We start from the raw sequence: 11,310 nt of genomic DNA, 5'->3' as shown, positions 1-11,310 counted from the left end.
GCCGGCCGCCCCCTCCCCCTTGGCTCCTTTATATACGGGGGCAGGGGGCACCTCTAGACACACAAGTTGATCTTCGTGATCGTTCCTTAGCCGTGTGCGGTGCCCCCCTCCACCATATTCCACCTCGGTCATATCGTTGCAGTGCTTAGGCGAAGCCCTGCGTCGGCAGAATCATCATTGTCACCACGCCGTCGTGCTGACGGAACTCATCCCCGACACCCTGCTGGATCGGAGTCCGGGGATCGTCATCGAGCTGAGCGTGTGCTTAACTCAGAGGTGCCGTACATTCGGTGCTTGGATCGGTCGGATCGTGAAGACGTACGACTACATCAACCGCGTTATTCTAACGCTTCTGCTTTCGGTCTACGAGGGTACGTGGACAACACTCTCCCCTCTCGTTGCTATGCATCGCCATGATCCTTGCGTGTGCGTAGGAATTTTTTTGAAATTACTACGTTCCCCAACACTCTCTGCCTCATATCGTCCCTCTTGAAGAAGATTCGACAGAGGGGGGAGGGGATTGCAGTGCTTACACTGTTGAATCGCCCACTGGGTCTCCTCTCAGGGAAGTGGTGACCTCTGAAGAATTAACTTCACGAAGACGTTTTGAGAAGCTGGAAAAGATGGAGGACAGGGCTACTAATAGAATGAAGAAGCGAGACCTTGAAGGTAAAAATATGCTCAACACAAAAAATCAGTTCTCTGTGCTATCTAATACTGAAATTGTCTTGCGTGCCTCCCTTATGGGAGTACAAATTCCTGATGACAACTTTGATACTGTTGATGTTATCCGTCAGCTAGAAGGAATTTACTTCTAGATAAGAAAAATGAAAGAGATTCCCCCAAGATTGTTATTAATGATGGGTTGGGCAACAGTGTTCCTCTGTCCTTAACTTGGGAGGAAGATAAAGATGAGGAGGAACCTTTTATTCTTGTCCAATCCAAACAAAAAAAGAAGAGAAACCAGCGAAGACGAACAGTGGTCATTTCGCCCCATAAAGACCCTGTTAGACCCATGACTAGAAGTCAGAAGAAGGAGGGGGGTAGGGCTGCTAAGAATCCTGGCAGACCTACCAGGGTGAGAGATAAACCTGATCGTTATAAATGATTGGCCTTTTTTGGAATTGTAGGGGGGTAGGTAAGAAAGGCATGTCTACCTGCCTCACTGACATGATTAATGGCAATGAGGTAGATTTCCTTGGGTTACAGGAACTATGAAGAGTAGTTATACTCCTTCTTTTTTTTAGAAAATTGGACCCACACCAAAGATTTATGTGGGAGTGGAATCCTTCTAGGGGGAAATCTAGGGGCATCCTTTGTGGGATCAATAAAGATAAGTTTGATATCATAGAAGTGAAGCATGGGAAGTTTATTGTACAAATCAATCTCTTTGATAAGAGCAAGAGTTGTAGTTGGGCCTTGCTGGTAGTTTATGGGGCAGCTCAGGATGAAAATAAACCGGAGTTTATAGCAGAGATGTCATCTATGTGCCACAAGACCACTATTCCTTATATAGTTGGTGGAGATTTTAACATCCTTCGTCATAGTGGAGAGAAGAACAAGAAAACTCCTTTGTCTCATTTCTCTGATGTGTTCAACTCAGTTATACACCTGCTGGGGCTGAGGGAGATTCATATGTCAGGAGGTTGTTACACTTGGTCGAACAAACAGGAGCACCCTACTTTGGAAAAGCTGGATAGAGTTTTAATGTCCTCGGACTGGGAGGACCTTTATCCTCTTGTGTCTGTTAAAAAATTAGTCAAGGAGATCTCTGATCATAATCCTTTACTCCTGGATGGGGGGGGGGTGGCTTCACCTAGAACCCCTGGTAGTAGATGCTTTAAATTTGATAATGCTTGGTTGAGCAATCCTGAGTTTCTTCCTCTAGTAGCAGTAATTTGGGCGCAACCTGTTTACACTAGTGATCCTATTGATATTTTAAATATCAAGTTGAAAAGAATTAAGAAATTCTTCAAAGGATGGGGATCCAACTTTTTTGGTCAGAATAAGATTAGGAAAAATCTTATCAGACTCAAGCTTCAGGAGCTAGAGAGAATGGAAGAAGAAAATGACCTGTGTGGGGAGGCCTATACTAGGAAGTTGAATATCCTAGTAGAGCTTAATGACATGTATATCGATGAAGAGACCCATTGGCACCAGTTTTCGAATGGGAGATGGCTCCTAAAAGGGGACAACAACACTGACTTTTTCACAAAGTGGCCAATGGGCGTCGTAGGAAAAACTTCATGATTTCATTGGAGTGTGGTACTGTGATTGTAGAAGGGACCAAAAACCTGTTGTCCCATGCTACTAACTACTATAGAGAACTGTTTGGACCAGCCCCTGGTAATTTTTGTCAAATTGATGCTTCATTGTGGTCCCCAGATGAAAATATCATGCCTGAGGATAATGAGTACCTGACCCGCCCTTTTTCTCTTGAGGAAATTAAAACAGCGCTATTTACGATGAAACCTAATCGCGCTCCTGGACCGGACAATATTCCTGCAGAATTCTATCAACATTGCTGGGACGTTGTGAGTCCGGAGTTGTTCAATCTCTTTGAGTGGTTCTATGAGGGGAAATTAGATGTTCAACGCTTGAACTATGGCATTATCACGTTACTCCCTAAAACTCCGGAGGCAAACAGAATACAGCAATATCGACCTATTTGCTTGCTGCGATGCCCATATAAATTGATCACGAAAGTTATGGATCTTAGAGCTGCGAAGGTTGCTAACAAAATCTTTAGCATCCAGCAGAATGCTTTCATTAAGGGGAGGCACATTGTGGACGGCATTTTATCCTTGCATGAGGTATTGCACTATACTCATGTGAAAAAGGATGTGGGAGTAATCTTTAAGATTGACTTTGAGAAAGCCTATGACAAAGTCAACTGGGAGTTCCTACTGGATTGTCATGTTAAACATGGTTTTAACTCAAAGTGGTGCGGGTGGATGTCTCAAATCCTTAGGAATGGCACGGTTAGTGTTAAGATCAATGATGAGATAGGACCTTATATCCAGAGCGCTAAGCGGGTGAGACAAGGTGACCCACATTCTCCATTCCTTTTTAATCTTGCGGCAGAGTGCCTGACTAAGATGGTCATTTCTGCCCATAAAAATAATCTCATTAAGGGGCTAGCTTCTGGGCTGATAGAAGGAGGGATAGGCATCCTTCAATACGCGGACGATACTGTCCTGTGCTTTGAACATGATATTGACAAAGCTGTCAACATCAAGTTGTTGTTGTATCTCTTCGAACTCATGTCTGGGTTAAAGATTAACTATGATAAGAGCGAAGTGTTTGTGGTGGGAGGGGATAATGACACGGACAGGATATATGCTGATATGTTTGGCTGTCGTGTGGGGTCTTTACCTATGAACTACTTGGGAGTTCCAGTTACATATTCCACTCTTAAGAACATTGAGTTGGATTCCCTGGATGTTAAGATGGTTAAGAAATTGGATGCATGGGTGGCATATGTAGCCTCCTCTGGTGCTAGGCTCACCTTGCTAGACTCCAGTTTGGATGGTATTCCATCTTACTTGATGTCGATGTTTCTTTTTAACAGAACCTTTATAGAAAAAATCAATAAACATCACAGACGCTTCTTTTGAAGGAGGAAGAACAAGAAGCAAGCTTATCATATGCTTAAATGGACTAGGATTTGCCGATCGAAATAAAATTGTGGCTTGGGTATAAAAGACCTTCACAAGCAAAATATCTGCCTGCTTGTGAAGTGGTGGTGGAAGTTGGAAACTGGTGATGGGCTATAGCAGCGCATCGTCCGTGTGAAATATTTTAGGAACAAAACTGTCGCGAACATCCGCAGTCGCTTCTCTGATTCTCCTTGTTGGAAATCCATCATGAAGGTCAAAGATGCTTATATGGCTGGGAGAAAAATCACTATTAACAAAGGGGACTTGGCAAGGGTTTGGCACGACCCATGGTTGGATAATTGTATCCTGCGAGAACGTTTTCCTGTTCTGTATGATATCTGTCAAGATCAAGACTGTATTGTTGCCTCCTTTGTAGACAATGACTATAATCTAACCTTCAGACGTAGGCTCTTTGGAGAGCTGGAGGAACAATGGAATTGGATGGTGTGTGAGGCTAAGAAAAAGCCTCTGAATGAGAACCCTGATGCTATCTCCTGGTTCTTGAATAGTGGAGGTAGATTCACCACTAAATCTGTATATGAGTGGCTGGAGAGAGACTTGTCTGGCCTCAATTATAAATGGGTGTGGAGAGCGGCGATCCCATTGAAAATAAAAATATTCCTATGGCAATTATTCCAAAATGTTGTTCTCATGCGCGATAACATGCGGCAGAGGAATTGGCCAGGAAATCCTGTGTGCTCTTTTTGCACTAATGTGGAAACTGCTAACCACCTTTGTTTCACTTGTCCTCTCACCCGCACAGTTTGGGGCGTGCTGGGATTAACTGCTGGGGCTTCTTGTGCTCCCAGATCAATTTGGCAAAGTCTAGCTTGGTTGTACAATTTGCTTCCTGGAGGCAAAAAGTTCTATATGATGATTATTGCTGCAGCGTGCTGGGGGATTTGATGCCTTCGTAACAAAACTACTTTTGATAAGTATAATGCTCGTTCTCCTCTGGAGGCCGTCTTCACCACTTGCTCTTTTATGTTATACTGGGCAGGGCTACTTAAGGAGGATGACAGGAGGAAATTCCAGGCTGGTGTGAAGAGGCTGGCTCATGTGGCAGCGGCACTGACAGACAGACCTTATGCGCGCGGAAGGCTTCTTCTGGGAGATGAGGATGGTATACAGATTGGTTAGATCCTGTTAGTCCTATCTTAGCTTGTCCTATATCCACTAGGGTTTGATGCCCGCTGGATTGCTCTTTTGGTGCTAGTGGTCCTCTCCTTTTAAAGTTTAGCCTCTAGTCAGGTTATGTCTGTAGCGAACTTTGGTTGATTGTGTCGCCAGGTTTTCGCCCCACGGCTGATGGTCCGTTATAGGGCTATCATGCAGTGGGTTTCCTGGCGATGCACCAACTCGCTCTCCCCTTTCAGTCCCCTTTGCTTGGTAGTTGGTCTATTCGGCTCGATGCTCATTTTGCGATCTTTATAAAACAGAACAGACTGATGTATTTCCGTTGATTGCAAAATTAATGGAAAGGGGTGTGAACCCGGTTGGAAAAAAAATTCATACCTTGGCAGGCGCTACTGCAATGTCATATCAGAGGAGGCAGATGGAGTGGTCTGTGATTACATGCAAGGGATACATATAAGAATAATATTAGATTGTTAAGGAAAACCGCAAAATGGCAGAGAGCGTGAGACAGTTGATTATCGATCAGGTTCAGTCTGATCTCCTGAAAGAAAGCTTTCTGTGCATCTGTTCTTTGGGAATATCCAAAGAACAACATATGAAGCTATAAGACAGCCATATAATAAGTGCTTGTGGATCATGGTTGACGAAAGGAGGCATTTGTAGCAACGGATATGGCAGGGACACCCTGATTAAAAAGCAATATGGGTGTCAGGAACAAACAGTCAAGGAAAAATACAAATAATAGTGCATACAACAATTTTGCAAAGAAGGGGCCATAAAAAAGAATGAACCCCTAACTAACAATAGTGATGACCGTTGATGGATTTTCTCCAAGCTAAACACAGATATAGTACATGTTCAATACCTGTTCGGTAGTTCAGTGCTGCTTCAGTCGGCAGAAGGAACGTAAATATAAAACATGACCCTGCAGAATGTAACAAATAACAATATGCCAGATACTATTTGCTCAAGTCCTCACAAGTTGCAGCAAGAAGAGTTTGCACACAGACAGGACAGCAAATTATTGCAGAGGTGAAAACAACAGGATAGCAAAATGTTCTCAGAAAAAGGCACGACAGCAAAATGTTCTCAGAGATGTATCTACAAATTTATTCAACCGAGTCATCATATGAACAATTCATTCATGACGTGATCTTTCTAGAAAAGACAACAAGCATCACAGCAGATAGCAGGTGAGGAGGCCACGGAATGGGCCGCGCCCGTAGCCGCGGCGGAGTCGTTTGAGAGCCATCCACATGGACGGCCTTTTCTGTGGATCAACAGCGGTGCAATCAACACCCAGCATGAACACAGTTGCCATCTCCTTCATGTACCGCGCTTGATCTGGGATGTCCCGGTCCACGGCACTCTGGAACATTTCCTGTTGGTTTGCCATCAGCTTAGTGAAGTTGTTCCGCGCCCAGGTCGCCAAATGACCATCCGCTCCAGCTACATTGGCCATCCGCCCCGTGACGAGCTCCAGTAGCAGCACACCATAGCTGTAAATGTCTACCTTCTCCGTCAGCTCGCTTGCTGCGACCCCGTATTCTGCAGTTAATCATTTATTAGTGCTAGTTATTAAAAGACCAAGGTAGTTAAGACAGAATTCCCTGTAATTAAGAAAAGTTAAGACAGAATTCCAATGCGTGCATCGATCGCCCAACATACCTGGAGCTGAGTAACCAAAGTTCCCTAGAGGCAGGCCCACAATTGGCAACGGTTGGTCGAGCCCGGCCATGTTCATCTGTGCAGCGTCAAAACTGGCTATCACAGGCTTGAAATTCTGATCAAGCAAGATGTTGTTGGAGTTGATGTTGTGGTGGATAATCGGCTTTTTGCATCTGTGGTGCAAGTGGCAGAGCCCGTTGGCCACACCAATGGCAATGACCCTCCTCTCTGGCCAGCCCAGCGGCCGAACAGCATTCATCTGTTGGTGCAGCCAGGGTTGAAGGCTGCCATTCACCGGATACTCATAAACGAGCATGATGGCATTGGCATCTTCCCTCTGGATGATGTCTACGACTTTGATGATGTTGTCGTGAGAGTTGCTGGCTAACAGGAGCATCTCTGAAATGTAGCGGTGCTTGACATTGTCATCCACTTGTAGTGCTAGGTTCACGTTCTGGCACTTCTTGACGACCAGCGTAGTTGGGAGACTGATGCCAACAATGCCTTGAACCTGTATTATGTACAGTTCGTCATCCCTTACCATTCTGCTAGCCCACACCCTTTTCTTATTATTTTCAGTAAGGCTGTCCACTATGGCTTCTCCATTGAGCTCAATAGGCAGCGTCTTGGCAGGGTGCCTCCGGAGCTGCATTCTCTCAACGACTGGGTAGTGCGTGAAGAGGTCGTGTATCAACCTGCAAACCTATTATTTATTAGTATTCAGTATTATTGTCTCCTTCTCGAAAGATGTATACAGATATATACTAGTAATTACTAAAGAGATATAATAAGGAGAGATGCATGTTTGTAATTAGTTTGACAGCAAAATGTTGACAGGAAACACCACGGTTCCCATACATAGATCAAACTACTGAAATTATGATCTGAAACTGGCGGTAGGCTGCACCTATTATAACCTACTACTATAACTTTTGTTGATATATATATTCTACAATGGGGACATGCTCCGACATGATTCATTTACTGGTGCAAATCAGATGAGAACATTCACAAGTAAGAACCCAGCTGCAGATCAATTTAATGGAGTGGTGCTTATCACTGAGAGAGAGAGAAGAGGCGCCAAATTAGTTGAGGAGAAATGTAGATGGAGAGGAGAGGAGCGTATGCAGCAAAGGAACGTGGACGGTTTATCACCGGCGGTGGAGATCGAGCGGCGGCGGTCGGAGTTGGAGAAGAAAGGCTGAAGTAGCGGCGATGTAGTGCACGGGAGCTCGAAGTGGTGAGGAACCCGACCATGCCTTGGTGGGCGTACCGGCCCACTCGGGGACGGCCAGCCGTCCCAAGTCGCCTGCGAAACAAGAGCTTCATCTCGTCCGGATCAAAACCCGGCGGCCTTCGCGGCGACAGATCATGGACTAGCGGAGATGACAGGAGACCAGACAACCTCTCCGGCTCCCCTGTCTCCCGCCGGATCGACGCCGCCGAACCCAACGCCGATGTATGGTGGAGAGGAGAAGAAGGCGTAGAGAGAGTCAGAGAGATGAGGTGGTGTGGGGTTCAGCGTTCACGTGACGTGATAGGTATGCATCCATGTCCACGTCGCTGAGCAGAGGACCCTATCTATCTGCCAACTTTTCCTTTCATACTAGATCATTGATGGTGCGCGTTGCCGCGCCCGTCCTTTTCTTCAATGTAATATGAATTTATTTACTTAGATATAAGATGGCATGCGTGAGAGCCAATCTATATGTCACAAATTTAGGAATGATCGTGCTGACAAAGAAACAACTACAGTCACATCTTTGCAGGCACTATCAATGAATAGTCATTCATGTGCAAGAGATGTCAAACTGTACAATATAAAACAGGTCGATTGAGGATTTTGAAAAGGTTTACCTTCAAATGTGTTCCATGTCTAAATAAAGCTGACTTCAATGAAGCTGAAAACAAAGTTGTACATACCTCTAAGAAGATCTTCTTGCTGGTTTATATCACCAAAACATCATATGAAGTGAAAATCTCCTCAGCATCACCTTGATTCCTGTATATTGCAATAATGATACATAGTACATAGTATGCGGCATAATTCCATAAAAAGAGAGATTGGGAGTGAACCTCCAGGTTCCTTGTCTATTTGTTGTAGATCCAGCATTGGTGGAGTTCAATGGCAGGTGAAGGAATTGTTGTATGAAGAAAATTGTAGGTATTGTAAGACAAATTAAAATGTATTGTCTCCAAGGAAATGGTTTGAACAGTGTTGTTATACCGGGAAACAACGAAGAGCCGAAGAGGTGATGTGCTTGTGGTAGAAGAGGACTGCAAGGCGTTTTCTTATTCTGTGACCAAGTTGGAATCGTCACTTGGTTGGATCTGAATCTGGCATGAAAAAGCAATCTAGCCAAATATATGAAGATATATGAAGGTATCCAACATAAAATTAGGTAGATTTTTGTTCAAGGAATATATAACTTATTTGCAAAAAAGAAATATATTTAACCTCAAATCTAGCAAAATCACCCTTCTAAGGTCCATGTTCGAACTACGAACAAAATCGATTAAGCAAGTACTATTTCCCAAGGGACATCCCAAACTACTTGAGAAAGTGACTTGTCCATTTTATATTTTGCATAGCAAAAAGAACCTTTACCTGAATTACTATTATCTACTTGCTGAAATGCTGCTTAGTGAGCAATCATATGGTTGGTCCAACAAAACTATCTTCCAATTGATCGATTAGTCCATTCATAGTTGCAAGGTTCGGTAAATAAATACATAGATTGCTCATAATTTGCTAGTTGTCTGTGCATAATTGAAAGGTTTTTAAAACGAATAGGTATATGCCCATAATTTGCTAGCTTCGGTCTGGTAAACTGCATTCAAGATATGTAGTTGAGTGATCAAATACTCCTCTCTGTTCCAAAATATAAGAGGTTTTGGTATGCTTAGTTTAGCCTACGAAACATCTTATATTTTGAAACAGAGGTGATACAATATTCTGTGATTAAAGAAGAACACTAAATCTATGTTGCTGCTGTTTGTTAAAAACTTAGCATTAAATAATTATCATAGGTTATTAGGTTCCAGATAATAAAGGTCATATACACCTCAGTACAACTACGAACCGATGCCAACCATCTAGTTCACCTCCTCAGCAAACAATCTGATCTTAAGCGCCACTGTATGCATGGCCTCCATCGCCAAGACGTCTCCAGTTTCAGAACTCCTGCAGGAAGATGCTAGAACCAAAACCACATAAAATCCTTCCAAAGTTCAAATTAATTTATCTATATTGTTCCTACAGACTGTATAGAAGGCAGTACACACCTTGCAGTCTTGGCGAAGTAGAATAAGCAGATCGGTTTGATTTGCCACCGACTTAGTGCTCACTCCTGAAAACAAGCACATATGGATTGGATTTGCCACCGCTGCTGCTGCCCGCACTTGTGGATGACTCCGGGAGGACCATGCTGCTTGCTGCCGCTCCACACGAATCTGGCACTCTACTGGAAGGCAGCAGCATGCCCAATTGGGTCCCACGCATGGAGGCTGCGACAAGCATGGGAAGCTGATGCGCCCCGGTCGCCATTGTCTTTTATTTAGAAAAGAATGCTTGTATTCATATTCTTATATGCAGTACATGACAACAGCACATACAAGCACTCCCTACACAAACAAAGACTGAAACAGACCACAAGCCCTGCAACCTAAGCACAACGATCCTTACAACATTAAACTCCAGGCTCGCCTTAACCACCTGCCGGCCGGCCGCTCGTCGTCTGCTCGAGCCGAAAGAAGCCATTTTCCCGCATCGCCATCTATGGCTTTTGAGGCCACATAATAGGTCGTGCCCGATGAGACGGGAACCGAGGGGACAATCCCCACGCAAAAGTCAGCTCCATACCTTCATCATGGCTCCAGCACACCAAAGACGCGAAGGTAGATGAACCACCACAAACCATAACCCGAAAACAGGGCCTCTAGCCCCAACTCCGACTCCGCTCCGGTCGCCATCACCACATCCGGCGAAGCTTTCGAACGCGAGATCCACCGCCACGGCCTCCGGTCTCCCGGATCCGCAACGCACAAAAGCCCCTAGATTGTCGCCAACACCGCAGCCAGCGCCAGACGACACGAAGAAGTCGGACTCGCCATAATTCAGCTCGCCGCCATCTTCCCCGCCCCGATGGCGCCGCCGCCGCCGTCGCCATTGTTATCTGTGTGGGAAACGGATGGGAGCAAGAATAGGCAGGCCAGGAGGGGAGGGGTGAGGTGCGCGTATCACAGCCGTTCGCTCAGGATCATACGCTAGACTGTGTAGGAGAACGAGAGGGCTCCAAAATAGTTTCGGGAATAGCAGCCCACAGAACAGTAGGCCCAGGAGTAGCCCACGCGCGTGGAGACGTGCGTGAAACGTGGTGTACAGATCAGATCGGACGACCGAAAATAGTTTGATCGGAAAAACGGACGGCCGAAAACGCTAATCGCTGAGAGAGCTCGGTTTAGGCTCAGTTTTACTGTTCTTAATATGTTACTGCTAAACTACTCTTTATCTGAAGAAATATAAGAGCATTTAGATCAGTAGCACTTTTTATATTCCTTTACGAAGGAAGTAGTATTATAGATATGGATCTGCTTCAGGATACCAATCTTAGAAATCAAGATCTTGTGTTAGACAAATTCTAAACTAAACTTTATGTTCCGTGCCTGATTCTTTTTAACGGTTATTAGTGGCTCGGAATTTTAGACTACTAGCTGAAACTATCTAGGTGTGATTTTTTCATATGTTGCGGAAACTTTATATATGTGAGTTTGTGAAGAGGTAATCTCATCACCGGGGTCGTGGGCGGATGGACGGGGCTTACCAGTGACCAATATAATTAAATGA

General features: G+C 44.7%; 1 protein-coding gene across 1 annotated transcript; it reads right to left on the bottom strand.

The window, feature by feature from the left end:
• Positions 1-5,842: 5,842 nt before the first annotated feature.
• Positions 5,843-7,944, bottom strand: LOC119348454 (probable leucine-rich repeat receptor-like protein kinase At2g33170). Its single transcript, XM_037616556.1, has 3 exons — positions 7,620-7,944; positions 6,465-7,159; positions 5,843-6,344 (listed from the first exon to the last, which is right to left on the bottom strand). The coding sequence occupies exons 2-3, from the start codon at positions 7,114-7,116 to the stop codon at positions 5,974-5,976; spliced, it is 1,023 nt and encodes a 340-aa protein (XP_037472453.1). The 5' UTR covers positions 7,117-7,159; positions 7,620-7,944; the 3' UTR covers positions 5,843-5,973.
• Positions 7,945-11,310: the final 3,366 nt, after the last annotated feature.

Source organism: Triticum dicoccoides, unplaced genomic scaffold (assembly GCF_002162155.2).
Source record: "Triticum dicoccoides isolate Atlit2015 ecotype Zavitan unplaced genomic scaffold, WEW_v2.0 scaffold9276, whole genome shotgun sequence".
NCBI lineage: Eukaryota > Viridiplantae > Streptophyta > Magnoliopsida > Poales > Poaceae > Triticum > Triticum dicoccoides.
The sequence above is the reverse complement of the archived record's forward strand: the minus strand, read 5'-3'. Positions and strand labels throughout refer to the sequence as shown.

Bases quoted from the DNA above. Each gene is read 5' to 3' on its own strand.
- LOC119348454 (XM_037616556.1), bottom strand. From the start codon at position 7,116: ATGCAGCTCCGGAGGCACCCTGCCAAGACGCTGCCTATTGAGCTCAAT. The intron at 6,345-6,464 runs GTATGTTGGGCG...GATTAACTGCAG, and splicing joins CTTTGGTTACTCAGCTCCAG to AATACGGGGTCGCAGCAAGC.